The 17148-nt window shown below is 35.7% G+C and overlaps 1 protein-coding gene across 4 annotated transcripts in view; it reads left to right on the forward strand.

Moving 5' to 3' along the window:
- The window catches only part of PTPN3 (protein tyrosine phosphatase non-receptor type 3), a 132628-nt gene that overhangs the window by 99185 nt on the left and 16295 nt on the right, over positions 1–17148 (forward strand). For all 4 annotated transcript variants that reach the window (XM_055705144.1, XM_055705145.1, XM_027812005.2 and 1 more), the window contains 6 exons: positions 4595–4751; positions 6547–6713; positions 9596–9686; positions 9946–10007; positions 10842–10988; positions 15071–15199. In XM_055705144.1, coding sequence (XP_055561119.1) covers positions 4595–4751; positions 6547–6713; positions 9596–9686; positions 9946–10007; positions 10842–10988; positions 15071–15199 — 753 coding nt within the window. The remainder of the gene's footprint in view (positions 1–4594; positions 4752–6546; positions 6714–9595; positions 9687–9945; positions 10008–10841; positions 10989–15070; positions 15200–17148) is intronic.

The following is a 17148-nucleotide window of genomic DNA, read 5'->3' on the forward strand; positions in this document are numbered from 1 at the left end:
CACAGATGAAAAGATCTGGAAGTGTTAACCAAACAAGACACAGTAGAAAGTATGTTTGTTTCCCCCATCATCTCAAAAAGTGCATCTTCAGCTGGAAAATGTTTGATGAGGGCCAAGAGCCATGATTGAAAATATAGAACAGTGTTCATTAAAGTAAGTAGTCTAGGCCCCTGCAGCCTAGAAAAAAGAACTACTTTAAGGGAGATATAGTAGGGATGTAGATGTAGTATCATTGTGAGCAGGGAATTCCAGCAGAACTACTACAGGCTACCAGATTAAGTCACTTAAAGTCAGGTTCTTCATGCTTAACAAAGTAGTTCTTCATGCATAAGATAGCAGACCTGTGAAACTCCTTGATAAAGGATACTATTAAAATAGTTTTGTGGGTGGTCAGGAGAGGACAAGTACCTGGGGGAAAAACCTACTGACATTTACTGAATAGAGAAACCACTGTAGGCTGAGGAATTCCTCAGAGCTAAAAATATTTATAGGATGGGAGAGTACTTGGCAGGGGAGAGGGGGTGCAGAATATGTTTGCTCTGTTCTTATTTTGCCATAGATTTTTGCTTATGGAAATACTTATGGACTAGGTAAAGCGTTCATCAGAATCAGTACAGCCACTGCATTCTTCTGTTGAATTGTAAAATAATAGTAACATAATATCTTGTTAACTTTTTTCTAAATAATTAGTACATAAATTTGTGAGGACATTGTTAACTCAAATTTTATTCATTCACCTTATTCCAAAGTGTGTTTCCCAATTCTCATAGAATAATTTCAGTGCAAACTTGATAAGATATATTTTATATCCTAAAAATCTGATGTATTCTGCATCTTGTAGACTTTTGAAATTTGATAAGCTGTCACAGGGCTGATACCTGTTTTGTGATGTAAATCAAGATAAAAGGTTGTTTAAGAAGGGGTGGGTTTTTTTGTTACATTTTTGATTTGTGGCTTGGCTTATGCAGTGCATAGGATGCCTTTATGAACTACAATTATTTGAATAAAAGAGTAGCAGGTAATTATAATTCTAAGCTTAAATCCACAAAGTGAGAATAAAACAGCCCTTAAAACATTTCATGGACAACGTAGCAAACTTCTTAAGAGTGATTTGAGATACTGACATTAATGTAGGGCAAACATGTTCATTCCACAGTCAGAGAATGAAAGATGCTTCTCCAGAGGCAACAATTTCTTTTGGCAGATTCAGGTTGTCTTCTGGAAAGTGTTGATCTGTTTGGTTTTTTTCTCTTGGATTGGAAAAGGACTGGACTTCTAACTTCATGTAAGTGTCTCCAGTTAAGTGGCACATGCATAGATGCAAGTGACCAATTAGCTCTCTAGCCTAGTAAGCAAGTTATCAAGTGTCAGGGAATAAATTGGAAACCGTTCTCCAATACAATATACTTAACAGCAGTATTATAGATACCGTGTCGCTTTACAGCAAGAGGAAAAACATATTCTTACTTTTAGAGCATAGTAGTATTAATGTTGATTATATTGTTTTCCATAAACTAAATTTCACCTGTTCTTGACTGTTTAATGAAATGTAGCTGATATTTGAAAGTTGAAGTTAAGCAGTCTATGGAATGCATTTTTACATTATTTTAGCTCAGTGATGCCTTTCCATCATTGTATTTGCTAGTGTTTAACATGCTCTAGATTCACTCATTACCTTGTAAATTGTCCTAAGGGATGTTGTTTGGTAATATTATTAGCTAAGGTTATTTCTCAGATTTGTAGGTCACTTTCTCCCAGTTTCCTACAAAAAAAAATAATCTGTATTTTTTGTGAAGGAGGGGAAACAAATCTGCTCACCAAACTAAGGCATTATTTTTCCCTTTCACGTCCTAAAGTTCTTTTAAAAATCCTCCTCCAATACAGCACCAGTCTAGTATGTTGGGAAGACTGTAGGATAGAGTAGCCAAAATTGTAATAGAGCATTATATCTAAAGAACAACCATTTATTGTGTCTGGTTTGTTTTGTTGTTTTGGGTTTGGTTTTTTATTCAACTAATGTCATATACTGATTTTTTTTTTCCCACAAACTGTATTAATGTCCTAAGGTGGTAAAGAAGTCATTATGGTTTTATTTAATAGAGCTTCTAAATGAAAAATAGTATGCACCATTCTTGAAGCAATAACAAGCGATTAGCATAAAATGAAACATTGGGTGTGTCAGTAAGACAGGAAGCCTTTGGCATAATTAATTGTCTGGAAAATCTAGTATCTGAAAAAATCTACAAATTATGCTTACATAGAAGGAATTAATTCTCCTTCAAGATATATTTTATATAGTCAGATGATTCAAGTAAGATAGCTGAGGCATTAGCATGTCACGTGATTAACAAAGTTTCTTTGAGCAAAGATATTAGTCTCCTTCTGTAATAAAGAATAATAGCCAGCAGCAAGCCAAGAAATCGAAATTATAGACAAATATAGGATATCAGAAACCATTCTCTCCATGTTATTGTTGGCTACTTGACTCTCTGAAACTGACCTGATATGGTCTTCATATCACTTATCTTTTCAAATAATTGTATTTTAGGGAGAGTAATTTATATCTCAAACAATAATATTTCAAAGTGTTTAAATCATTCATAGTTGCATTCTTCAATCTTGCCTTTCTAAATTGGACAAAATGTGGCAAGGGAGTTTGGGGGGAGCTGTGAATACCTAGTTAAATCAGTGTTGAACACCATGGCTCTTCCTAATCCCCATTCTTTTTCTGTTTACATTTGTCTTTTTTTTAATTAATCACAGTCAATATTCCCCGTCCTTTATTATTTTATTTCCTTATTTCTTTGGAAAAAGTTGGGGGAAACTATTCCTTTTGTAAATTTTTAAGCAGATTTTTTGCTTAGGATTCTTCTTCCTCTTACGTGCATCTTTCTTTTCTCTCTAGTCTTTCTTTTATCTGTTTTTTGGCACTCCTACATGTCATAAATTTTCTTTCCTTTTACTTTATTCTCTGACACAAGTGGCTCCCAATTTTTCTTCTTCGTAGTGTTGCCTCTTTTTAGTCTGCGTTTTCTTCTTGTTGGTTCTTTCATTATCACTTCTCCTTTCCATCTCTTCCTGTTTTTTACTTGGTGATAGAGTACGCCACTGATAAATTTACTTTTAGAGCCATCAGTGCAAGGCGTAACCGGTTCTAATTAGAATTCTTGTTCACATTTTTGGAGTCGATGATATTTTTTTTGATAGGACTAATAACATTGGATGAACAAAGTTCAGAGAACCTGTGCAGGCATTAAGGAAATACAAGGAACAAGTATGAATAGACAATAACAGTGAAGATTGAAATCTCATTCATAAAACAAATTAAATGGAGTGTGTATATAACTGTATCACTCTTGTGTAGCTGAGTACTTCCTAGACAAAATAAAAATTAGGATAGCAATGAAAATAGAATTGTTACGCTACTCGACACTCAAAGGTTGTAGAGGATCCTGCATATTCATATTGCAGAATCACAGAAGGAAAGGTTGGAAGGGACCTGGAGGTCGTCTTGTCTAGCCCCCTCTACTTGAGCCACCTAGAGTGCGCAGGTGCCCAGGGCCATGTCCAGATGGCTTTTGAGTACTCCAGAGTGGGACACTCCACAACATCTCTGGGCAGGTACCCGCTCAAGTGCTTAGTAACCCTCACAGTTAAAAAAGAGTTTCTTGATGTTCAGATGGAGCCTCCTATGTTTCAGTTTGTGCCCATTGCCTCTTGTCCTGTCACTGGGCACTACTGAAGAGAGCCTGGCTCCATCTTCTCAGGACCTTCCCATCAGGTATTTATACACATTGACAAGATCCCCCTAAGTCTTCTCCGCTAGGTTAAACATTCCCAGCTGTCTTAGCCTTCCCTCCTACGAGAGATGATCTAGTCCCTTAATCATCTTCATAGCAGCAGCATCATATTCTGGCCATAGCTTTAATTGCTTTGCACTGGACTTAGAGCTAAGCATTCTGGGAAGTGTGACAGAAAAGCCAAACAAACCCTAGATTTCAGCACTTGGTCTGAATTGCTGTATCCAAGGTAAGACATAATGTAAGTTTTCATTTGATATGGGGAAAACCTTGTTTTAGTGTTCTCTGTAGCACAGGTAGCAAAAGAATTTTCATCAAAATTTTTTCACAGGGTACTTGAGCATCATGGGTTAGTGTACTTATCTGCATCTTCTTGTTAAAACTTTCAGCAAATGAAGTGAGGAAGAATGTTCTCCATTTGTAGATATCACTTGGTACTCACCAAACAAGAATCTGATAAATACCAAAAATATGAAATGTGTAGGGATTTCTTTAAATTTTAAAAAGTGCATGCCTGGGGAATGTCATATTTCTTAAATTACATTCATCAAAATCACGTTTGGACAATCTCAGTATTCACTGCATAAAAACTGAAGCATGTTATCTTATGTGTCCAAAACACTTTTTGCAGAAATTAATTTGCAAATGGCTATAACCAGTGGTTGTCCAGGCTTGGAGTCTGAAGTGTAGATCTTCAAGAATTTAATGAATAAAATGAATTTAATATCCTGATGTTTTCCTGCTTACATGACTGGATACAATGACATTAATGTGTTTCTTTGGTCTTGAAACAGGCTGATAAATGCATTCCAAAACTGAATGAAGGTGATCAGATCGTATTAATTAATGGCAGAGATATCTCAGAGCACACACATGACCAGGTGGTCATGTTCATAAAAGCCAGCAGAGAATCTCACACGCGAGAGCTTGCACTTTTGGTCAGGCGGAAAGGTAATTGGGCTAATTTTATTAACTTTTAATGTTTTTGAGACTGTTTCTCTTATGCTAAGGTATGCCATCTTCTGTTTACGTAAATATGTTCTCAGTGCACTGGGAATGGGTCTGTGCTAAAAAGTAGATCTCTCTGCATTTGAATTAGTAGTACAGATAGTTTTAACTATGTGGATTCTTAACCCTGCAACAAAGAATCTATTAAATTAGAATTTCTTCCTATTTTATAAGTCTAAAAATCTATGAGAACAAATAGTCCCTTGCAAAATTTGAGGGATTCTGTGGGGGTTTTGTGCTTTTGGGCTTTTTTTTTTGTTTGGTTTCTTGTTTTTTTGTTGTTTTTGTTTCTAGTTTTTTTTGTAAATGTAGCATAATTTCAGAAATCCCCAGTTGTGGATTTGAAAATACCCACAGGCTGTTCCCCTGCACGATTTTCCAATGCAACAAGTCAAGCTGCCTCTTTTTATTTTTTCTTATCCATTCTTACAATAGATATTTTCTGACAGTACTGAGCTTGACCTGTGCTGGTTTCTTGCTAAACTGCTGCCAGCAAACAGGAGACAGTCTCTGAAATGTGCAGGGTCTTAAGCCTGTCTATTTAAGATATGGAGAACCCATCTAGCTTGGTTTTGCTTGCTCCATATTTAAACACATGCAGATCCCAAGAGCTTTCAGATGATGTGAAACTCTAGTTTATTATTCACTTTCCTTAAGAGCTATGGTAAGCCCTTAACACACATGATTATGGAAGGGCTTTGCACAGAGTTCCTAATTCCATTAAAACTTAAACATTTGAAAGGAAACAGGAGGGAATAAAACTAATTGATATGGACTTCTGTAGCATTTACTTTCTTTACAGTTTCTGGTGTTACCAGGAAGACAGGTGGGCTCTTGGTCTTGTTTTTCCTGAACAGTCCTACTCCTATTATTACAGGCCTTTCCACTGGCTCTATGCAGTCATTAGTCTTCCCTTAAGTTTTGTAGTCTCCTTCCTACTTGCAGATGAGAGAAGTCTGCCGTTAGCTTAAGATAGCCTGTGGCCCCGTGCCAGTCATTTGTATAGGCATGAGTATGAACAGCTCCCCATTCTCTGGTTTGGCAGGTATGAGTAACATTGCAGAGAATAACCACAGGTGGCCACATTTGGTGATATAATAGCTTTTGTCAAGACAGAACTGCTGTGTAGATTAATTCGTTAGTGTTTGTCATGTTCTGAAACATGCTAGCAAAGAATGTCCTAAAAAAACCTGCCAAATCAATTTTTTTTTGTAGTTTATTAAGTTAGTTCCTTCAGTAGTAGCATAAGAAACTGCAAAAGACAATTCAGGTGCTATTGTAATGGCAAAAGAGTACAATGTAAGTATGTACATTAATTTTGTTGTTGGGGGACCACTTTAAGCTTCTTATAGGGATATTCCATTAACTATGCTGTACACTTTTTTTTTTTTAGGCAAAACGTACTTGTTTTTTACTATGCTGTATGTTGTCATTAATTAGTTTATTCAGCAGTTCATTCTGTAAGACAAGGTTGCAGCAAAAACCTCTTTGTGCTTGGAAGTCAAGTTCTTCACCTTCATAGATAGGCACTTTGAGGAGTTTTGTTTTCTGAAAGGTCATAAGGACATTTTACTCTTAGTCATATAGTACATAGAGAAATGCAGTTAAATGTATTGCTGTTTGTTTTCCTGAGGCCTTGTCTTTGCTAACTTTGTTCTTGCAAGCTGGTAAATTTTAATGTGTTGCAAGGACATTAATGCTGTATGTAACAGATTTTTATTTTCAATACATCTTTCAGTAGTTAAACAGTTTGTGGAGCCTAAATCAGAAGATGAAGTTGATTCCCACAATCTCCCAGAATCTCTTCTTCCTACCTGTTCTGAATATGGTGATGATACACTGGAGGACTCTATGGAGCAGCTAAGAAGAGGGCTGGAAAGTGGGACTGTCCTTATTCAGTTTGAGGTAGGTAATACTCAACTCTAAAACACTCTAAAATATAGGCTAGTAGCTGTGATCTGCAAGTGATGTAAGCTTAATTAATTGGAAATCTCATTTCTCCCATTCATTCTTATTTCAAGAGAGCAAGAATATGATTTGCCCACCCATTTTACCCTTCACTGTTTAGAATAGGGAAGAATGAGTAGTTACCAGTCTTGCATAAATCTTCATCTGCTGATTAAAAATGTGTTTTAATTAGCATGTTTCTAGATCAAGTACCCAATGCTTACTAAATTAGTGGGTTTTTTCTTAATTATTTTATTGAGTACCATAGTGGGGTTTTGACAGAGGTCAGTCTTGTACTTTGTTTCTTTTTCCATGCCACTCGGTGACATTTCCGAAACATCTTTTATACCTTAAATTAAGGTTTCAAGTTCTCATGTGTTGCCTTCTTTCATGGAATAACAGGAGCAACTTGACCATTCCTTGTCGTCTTCTCTTGGAGGTTGATATGAAAGTGTTGGAATGTTAATTTCCATTTGAGGGACATTTGTAGTGTCCAGTTCTGTGGTGTTTCCCCCTGGCTATCTAAAACAATGATGGTTACTTCTTGGGTAGATTACTTCGGGGGTGAGATTCTCCTGTATGTACGATGAGACTTATAAAACTGCTATATAGATTAATGAATTAATGTTTGTCATGTTCTTTAACGTGTTAGCAAGGAATGTCACAGAAAACTGACTAATAGAATGTTTGTATAATTTATTAAATTAGTTCCTTCAATGTCAGCGTAAAAAATTCAAAAGATAATTTAGCTGCTTCTGTAATGGTAAGGGAATACAGCGTATGTATGTTTGTGCTTGTTTTGCTGTTGTGGATCTGAACATTTATAGTAACTTCGGAGAAACCCTGGTTATTATGGTTTAAATATTTCACATTGTTGAATTCAGGAGTAACCCTTTCTGATGCTGAAAACTTGTAGAACAGCAATACAATTTTCCCCTATTTTGATATAATTTTCTTCACTCTTTTTTTTTTTTTTTCAAATCCCATAAGATTTCATGGTGGTGGCTGAAGAATTGTGGTATTTCTTATTGCAGAACCACTCTTTGAGGTTTTCTTAGTTTTCAAGATTTCTGAGAATTAAAATTCCCTCTTTTGGGTTGGTTGTTTTTTTAGTGAGGTTTTTTTTTTTTGGTTTGGGTTTTTTTTAAGGAATTGTAGACTATAGTTCTTACCTGTTTTCCAAAATCCACAGCACTGTTGCAATGCAGCAATAGTAGTGAGTCTGTTGGCTATTGAAACAGTAACTCAAAAGACATGAACTAGCTTTTCAGTGCTTTCTTGGTTGTCAAAGTGTTTGACCAAACCTGTGCACAAAGTTCCTGTAATAATCTTCATGGCATATTTGATCCTTTATGGCCTTTTTTTTTTTTTTACCTGACAGTATTTATAAAAGGTTATTACTGGTGTTACAAAAAAAGTGCAAAAGATTTTTGAAATCTAATGAGCTGGTGGACAGCTTAGTGGCCATTCTTAAAGTTCATTGTTTAGTTATCTTCAGAAGACCGAGCCAATTGCAGCATCACCTCATCAGCCTTGGTGGCTCTCAAACTCTCCATTCACATTAGTAAATAATTAGCCAGTAGACTATGAATATAATCAGTTTGGTTTTTTTCCAGAACATCTTCCTCCACTTAACCAGAATTTAAGACGTCTGTCAATGGCAAATGACTTTTTGCCAGGCAACAATAATTAAGCTCCAAAATTGTTACTTAACGTTAAATTATTCTTCCTTGTTTCCCCAAAAAAGGCAGAAATAGCAGCTTGGCACTAGTAAAATGGAACTTGAGTTGAGAAGCTCTTCGGTTACATTTATTATCAAGTTCTCTTCTCACGTGGCTTGTTTATGCTGTTCAAGTTGCAAAACGTGGTGAGCTGTGATACTGAGTCTTAGGTTCAGTAAATCTCACCATGGAATTAACTTTTTGTGTGTTGTTCCTTTTCTCTCAACTGAAGTAGTAGATTTTAGGCTCCTATTTGATTCATTCCATTTTATATATGGAACCATATTCTAATTCTTCATTAAACATGTAAGATATAATGAGTTCTTCGGGCAGTGTTCGATGAAGTATATAAAACTCTGGCATAGCCAGGTTAATAACACAGTTGTAAGTTGCTTTCATGTATATTTAATACAGAAAAACTGTAGTTGTATAATTACATTTCTTGATTTTTATTTGTTGTTGTTGCTGTTGGTGTTTGCCACACTGTACCTTTTGTTGTCCTGTACGATGCACTTAATGCATTTTGACCTTAAAATTTTGGTTATACGCTTCTATGCCTACATTTACTCCAGGTGAAGTTTGCAAGATAGGGGTTGGCCCAAATGAAAGGGAGTCACATCTTAAGAGACTGTGATACATGAAACTTTGTTTTTTTCAGGTACTTGTAGGATTGAATGTGGTAGTTTTAGTCCAGAGAATAAGTTTGTCTGAACTTTCTATGTTACAGTTGATTCAAGAAAATATCAATCTCCAGCTGTTTTTTTCTTCTGATGTCTTTTGTGGGTCACTTCTACCCTCAACCACTGTTTTCCTTCTGGCCCACAGTTTTATGAGAAAAATGCGACCTTGCAGGGAAATGGTTTATTTCAATGGCTCTCACATTTCCTTCCCCCCTCCTCCTAGAAATTTTTCTAGAGATCATGATGGGTTAGCAATAACAGAAATTCTTGTCATGTTAAATACAAAAATCTCTCAGGTGACTTTTGCAGATGGTTAAGAAAAAGGTTAAGGAAAATCATTCTGATTTTTTTCCAGTCTGTTTTCATGTGAATCTAATTAGTGTTTGTATAGCATAATCACCCCCCTCAAAATCTTACTATTTTTCATTCTGTTTTGCAGCAACTTTATAGAAAGAAACCAGGGTTGGCTGTTACATGTGCAAAGGTACCTCAGAATATGGACAAGAACAGATACAAAGATGTTCTGCCCTGTGAGTATTAAGTACAGTTTCTGCCTATTTTGCTTTGTCCTCTAAATGATAGCTTATAAAATTGTTGTATTGAACTTCTTGATCAAAGATTTCATTATATAAAGTCATATAATTGTTCATTTTATTTTCTAAAAGGTTATCTATTCCAGACTGTAATCTGCTGTTTGTGTGTCTGAGATTCCTCAGGTTTTTTACTTATAAGGGAAGCATGCCTCTTAATTGCTAATTTTATTCCCTCTTTTTGTGTGTGTGTGTGCAGATGATGCCACGAGGATAATATTGCAAGGAGATGAAGATTACATTAATGCAAATTACGTTAATGTAAGTGGTATGGAGACCTGCATTTGCTCACTTTCTATATTACAATACCAGGCTAAATTTAGGCTTTTTAAGGAATAAGGCTTTTTCATTTTATGTTTTGTGGATTTTTAAATGTAAAAGACGCAAAGATTCATAATGTAAAGGATGAAGCGTCTCTTGTGAGACAAGTGGCCATCCTGATATACAGTAGATGGAAGTATCTGTGGTATGTGCGGAGTCTTTAACCAGTAAAACTTGTGTTACCTTCCGATGTACTGCAAATTCTGAAGTACTGCAAATTCTCCTGTAGCTTAACACTAAGCCTTTTTCCTTCTAGAACCACTCACCAACTGTCCTAAAGGGTCTGGAAGATAAACCAGAGCCTTAAAATTGCCCTAATCCTGTGCATAGGCTGGGAAACAGGGAAAATTGAAGAAATATGTTTGTGTCAGATACTTAAATTAAACATGTAAATCACAGAATTAACTATTAACTTACTCTGTTTAGTGTCAGGCAATAAACAGCTAGTGTAGCTTTGGTATATCTTGCCATTATTCCCTACTAAATATTAAAGAAAATTTTGAAAGCTTTGCAGTTTCAAGTTTTGAAATACATTTTCACTATTAATTATCTCTTCCTAGTTCAACATGGAGTATAGAGTCTGTAGTATACATCTGGTTTAAATTAAATGTTTAAAGTTTTTTCACATAACAAATTGTGATCTTGCTTGTCTGATTACACAGGCTTGCTGATTAATCTTCCCTCAAAACTTCCTCTTTGAGTGAAATGCTGAATTAAAATAGTACTTGAATAGTGAGAACAAACTTTACATAGGATTTTCCTTTCTCTTTGTAGATGGAAATTCCCTCTGCGGGCATTGTGAACAGATACATTGCTACTCAGGGGCCTCTTCCACACACATGTGCGCACTTCTGGCAAGTAGTCTGGGATCACAAGTTGTCACTCATCATCATGTTAACAACTCTCACTGAACGAGGACGGGTAAGTGTTCAGGTTCTTTTGCATGCTGAAGAAATGTACTGTGCCTTTAAATTTTTTTCCCATTATTGTTATGAAATAACCCTAAAATAGGCCAGCTTAATCTGTTGAATCATTTCTCTTAGACCAGGCTTTCTGAATTATTTTTTTTCTGAATTACTGTAACTTTTTGTTATGCTTCTTTGAAAACAAACCAGCTGTCTGATAAACAGAAATCACTGCACTGACTCTGTTTCACTGATCACCCAGGTACTATATACTGTCATTTTTTCCCCTGAGAACTGGGCTGCATGTGGCAGTTGCATTCCTAATGATTCAGCAGGTGTCTGGAAGCACTGAGCAAAACTTTCAGTCTGGCTTCAAACAAGAGACTGACGTTGCAGTACTTCCTAGTTTTAGCATGCTGGTGTTCAGAATTTAACCTGCTTGCTTTTATTTATATTGTAGGTTCTTTCCTAGAATTGCTCTGATAATTCTTTTAATTCCGTTCAAATAAATGCCAGCACTCTATGAATTTCAGAATAATACAGTGAAAATTAAAGCACTATCCAGTATATTCTTCTGTATTTTGATTTAATATATCCTTTGAAACTTTAAATATGAAAATTTTAGATTAAGGTACATAGACATTGTTTTTCAAGTTTTAGAAGCTGAAAATTGAAGGATTTTTGTTTTAAAGGTGGAGAAGATGCTGACTCTTGTATTCCTTCACTGTAGCTTTTATCTTTAGTTCCTATATGATATATCCTACGCTATCAAATTTATTTGGCATCCCAGTCAAAAATCCCAATGTTTTTAGAAGACAAGAGAGTGAGTATTTGAGGTCCTAAACAGCCTAATGATTGAGCTGTAAGAACCGACAGTTAAGCAACAGTGTGTGAAAGGTGAAAAGCAACAGACTTTAACCATGGTCAGGGTATGTTGCTGTTCCTGGAGAGAGATATTATTGAACATCATCTGGCACAAAATGCTTCCTTCATCTTTCGACTGTATTTCAGTGAAAATAATTTCCTCCTTGCTTTTCTTGTATTGAGGAGAAACACAAGTTAGTACTAGTCTGTACTTTGCCTGGTGAGTTGGAAACTTCAAGGTGTTTTGTTCTAACTTCTAAACATCCTGCTGGTACCTTTATACACCAGACACTTTTTCTGAGTTTTGTTTACTTTCAGGGATGATTTACATTTGCCTATTTTGTGGGTGATAAAAAAAGATGCATGTTCTTGCCAGAGTATCCCCATTGCCAAATGCCAAACCTTTTCCCAAACCCTGGAGGCTTTATATTCTAGAATATTTCTTTTCAGTGGTGTTAAGATTTGTATTACAGAATAAAAAACTCCCCCCACCCCCCCCCCCCATATAGAGTAGGGTTAATTTTTTAGAAATGGATGCGTTATTTTGGCTTAAATTTAAAGGGGGAAGTCTTTCAGATAATCTACTACAGTAAAATTTTCAGGCATAATGGTTTAAATGTGGATTTCAAGTCATTGAAAACTGAACCCTAAGAAAGGTAGAATTAAGAAATTTTAACATTTCAGAATTTCCAGCTCTTGCCACTCTGTATTAGTTTAAAAAGAAATTAAAGTTATAGATGGCACATGCAGTGTTGATAAGTTGATAGAGAATCCAAATTAACTAAAGCTGAAGTAGAAACACATTGGGTATATAATTGTTTGAGGTTACTTTTGGATCTAGTAACAATTATTATTTAAATATATAAGTAGTGAATAGGACAATTGTAGCTCAGCTGTTTTGGTCACAAACAATTAAATAAAAGTTTTCAGTAGAGTGTCTGAGGAATTGTGTCAAGATGTGGGGTTTTTTGTATGAATCACCCTGGATTTTCATGTGGATCAGCTGGCCTTTCTCTTTCGTATGACTTTCTCATAAGTCCAGTGGACTTATACTAAGAAACTTGGTTCATATTTGTTACATGATGGCAATTACTTGCAAGGCTGGAGTACAGAAGTGGATGATGAGAATATTCATTTACTGCGATGAAATATTGAAACTTTTAAGTTGATGGGCAAACTTGAGCTGCTTTCGGTGAGCAAAAGTTTCACTGAACTAGTATCTCACTGGAATACTTTTTCAAGTTCAGTCTATTCCACAACATTTCATCCTTTGATTAGATGGGAAACGAGGTGGCAAACTTTGTCATCAGTGCTACTCTAATCTTACCTTTTAAAATGAGGAATAGATACTGGCATTGCAACTTCTGTAGAAAAATATCCTATGTACACTGACTAGATGTGCCTTATCGGCTTTTAGAAGGTGAACCAGAAAAAGGAAGACTTTCATATCAGCAGTAGAGTGGTAGGGATCTGAACATCAGCCTCATACCTATCAGCGGCAGAAGACAGGAGAGAAAATGGTTCCTTGTTGTTGTAAGCAGAATTGATTAATCTGGTTTCTTTTAGAAAAAATAGGGTATTTCATGGATGTAATTTTGATACTGAATTCCACTTCAGCTCTCACTTGTACTGCACATGCAGCTTGTGGTACACCAAAATATATCAGGTGCATTCACATGCATGTATGACTTTGCTTGTCACATGTTGGTAGGCTTGACGGTTAAGCTATTGTGGCCTTGCATGAAACCAGTCTGAGGCAGAGGGCAAATTACACTTTCCTGCATCAATATGTACATTTCCGGGGTTTTGTTTATAACTTTAACATTTAGATACAAATAGTCATTTAAGAGAAGATCTCTGTCTTCAGTCATGCATCTGACATAGAAAAGAAACATGCACTGACAAGTGACATGCACGTAAACTGAAGTTGTTCATGAGTTCTTCCAGTTTCTAAGCTCAGTTTTCCCTAGAAAGTGTGAAGAGCAACTTTCATTATATGACCAAGTCACTGTGGATTATTGTGCCTGCAATAACTTTTTATATAGTATTTTTGCTACTAATGTTCGTAAGCATTGTTCTGCATTTTAAAATGTTTGCTTTAAAACACAAAATACGATCAAATGGAAAAATGAAGATGTGTTTCCCATTCGGTGAATTCCTGTCAAAAACTGAAGTAACGTATAGCTATTAGTGACCTGAAAACTAATAACCAAGTTAGGGAAGCAGTCTTTAAAAGATTGCTAGGATGACTTCATCACCTTCTCCGCTTGCTATCAGGGAGAGGATAAGGGAAACAATGGGGAATGGAAGCAGTCAGATAAGTACCAGGCATGCTGAACTTTTGAGGGGTTCGTGTTAAGGGATGACAGTGCTTTTTGGTGTTCCTTTTCCTGCTCCCTCTCTCTGTGCAGGGTGAGTTCTCTCTTAAGGCCTCCAGAAATGGAGCTTGTCTTGCTCTTTCCCTCAGCCGCAAGCCTGCAGTATTGGAATACAGGGGAGACAGACTGATTCGCACGACTTTTTGCATTCCAGTGTGATTTTGCTTCAAGGTTGTAGACAAATTCAGGTTTGAAGGGACCACTGGAGATATCTGGTCCATTCCTCTCTGCTCAAAGCAGGAGCATCTTTGAACTTCATGAGGGTTGCACTGTGTCATGTCATTTAAGTTTTGATTATTTCCATGGATGAAGATTCAACAGCCTCATAAGGCATCTTGTTTCTGTGCTTGATCATCCTCATCAAAATATTTTTTGCCAACATCTAATGAGAATTTCTCTTTTTGCATCTCTTTTTTTCAGTCACCTCTTGTCATTTGATTGTTCATTTTCAAGACAAGTGTGGCTCTGTCTTTGCTATAACCTGCTGTGAGGTGGCCGAAGTTAGTTATAACTTTGCCCCCTATGCTTTTCATCTTAACATGGAATAAATTCATCTGTTTCTCCTCCTATGTTATGCCTTGAGAAGTCATTTTAGCAATTGCAGATAAGTACCAGACAGAAAGCACCTTGCATCCAGTTTACCTGAGTTTTTATTATAAGTTACTACAACAAAAGCTTATAGAGAATGTAGCCTATTTTGCCACATTATTTTCCAATTTAGATGTAAACAGCTCACCAACAAACCAGAACGGATTTTATACCACTCCTTGAATTCCCTGAACCACAGCATAGGAAGAGAGGCTGAAAACAAAAGTGCTTGTAGACAGTCTTGATGTGTGCTTAATTTTCTTTACAGACCAAATGTCATCAGTATTGGCCTGATCCACCAGATGTAATGGAATATGGCAGCTTTCGTGTCAGATGCCACTCTGAAGATTGTACAATTGCTTATGTTGTTAGAGAAATGGTGATTACAAATGTTGAGGTAAGTGCCCATTATCTTTAATTATCTCCAAACAAGCTGAATTAATAAATTATTGATAGGAAGATACAAGCTCTGTGTCTGACCATGTACATCTGTATGTGTGAATATACATGTGTATGTATATACACACGTTTTTGTAAAAATATGTGTATATTATATGAATCAACATAGTACAATTATTTCTTTAAAACTTCTTCAAAAATGTACTTTCTGAAGTTCTATAGTACATTAATACATTGTGCTGTACATGTACTGTGATAGGCTTCATAAAGAAATTTAGAGCTTTTCTGTAAACAGTTTTGCAGTCACTGACTCTTCACAAGTGTTTCAGTTGCCATTGAGAGTTTTTTTCTAAGTGACTGTGCTCTTTCGGGGTGAAATATGGGTCACTTGGTTAACAGCACATACAGCTAGAATAGCTAACGAAGAAGTGTAATATTGTTTTGAGAGAAGATGCAGAATCTCATCAGTTCCTTTTCATTGTCTTTAGTCAGATAAGGACTTTTTTTCTTTTCTAAAATCTCAATTGAAGAGTTTTCAATTTACGTAAGGTACTTATATTCCATAGCTGTTTATATTTTATGCTAATAGAAGGGTTATAAAGCAAAGAGAAAGTTAAATACCTGGAATACTTCTTGCATACCAGCTTGCATTGTGGAATCTTGTTCAGATCACATCTAGGCTTCCCACAACCTGAATAAACGGGATGAAGTTTGGCTTTTGTTTATAAGTTGTACTATTTCTACATTTCTCTTTTCATCTCTTTTCCAAAATTCTATCGCCACAAGAACTTTCTAAAAATATGAAGGGTTTGTTCTAAGATACATGTGTAAGAAATTCAGTGTACTGATCAAATGCTAATTTACAGTTCCAAGTTTTAAAGTTCTTTTAGTTAAGTAGATTTTACTGTTGCTAGAATTGCTAGTAGTAAGAAAAAGGAAATATCTGTTTTAAAATATAACATTTCATTTATGTATTTACAGCAACATGACCAATCCTTTAGTCTTACAAATTTGTAACTATCATTTGACAGTGCATCCAAATTTTTTTTCACGTGATTAAAATTTCCTTTGTAGTTAAAACATGTGAGATGCCAGTACTGAAAGTTCTTTCAGTTAAGATGACTTACAGTGTTTCAGTTTCTAGCTGTGAGAAACCATCCAGTCAGGGAGTAGCATGATTTTTGGTTATGTTTTTCAGCCAATTAATCTGAAAATGATAAACTTGGATGTCAGCACATAAGAACCTCATTTAACCTCATTAAAGCATTACTGCCGAGCATGTGTAGACAAACTTTTAGTTCCCTTCACTCAAATTAGTTGATTGACAATTAACTTTGGTTAGCTAATGCTTCATGTAAAAATTAGTTTACTATTTTCAAATACTTGTTCTTTTTCTCAGTTAGTATTTATCAGACTGGTATATAATTTTGAGTAAATTCAGCAGTGATTGTATTCATTATGTGTTTTCACTTCAGGTATCTATTTGCTAGCATGTGATATGTCAAAATCCTGATGAGAATGGGGCAGTCAATTTTATTTTTTTTTTTAAGTACAAGTTAATTTTTATTTTCAGATAAAGATTGTGTGAGAATAGACTTTGTAGACATGTTAAAAGATGCGAAAGTTACAAGGTTCCTCAACTGTGTAAGTTGTCTCATGGTAGCTCGGTTGAGAATAGAATTTCTAATTCAAAGGCATATGCTTGCATAGATTTCATCTAGTTAGATAAAAGCATGCTAAAGCTAGTCCTAGGCTGGATATTTGTTTGCGGTGAGGGCAAGGTTGTTTTGAAGGGGTATTTTACTTTGAGTTTTTTCGGGTTTTTTTCCACTAAAAGCAAGTTTATTTGTACACTTAAAGTGGCTACACTCAAAACCACTCAACATTGTCAATACGGTAAAAATACGACCCCACTAACTGATAGCTCTGTGTGCATTTCAGATGGAA

Source organism: Falco cherrug, chromosome 3 (assembly GCF_023634085.1).
Source record: "Falco cherrug isolate bFalChe1 chromosome 3, bFalChe1.pri, whole genome shotgun sequence".
NCBI classification, from domain to species: Eukaryota; Metazoa; Chordata; class Aves; order Falconiformes; family Falconidae; genus Falco; species Falco cherrug.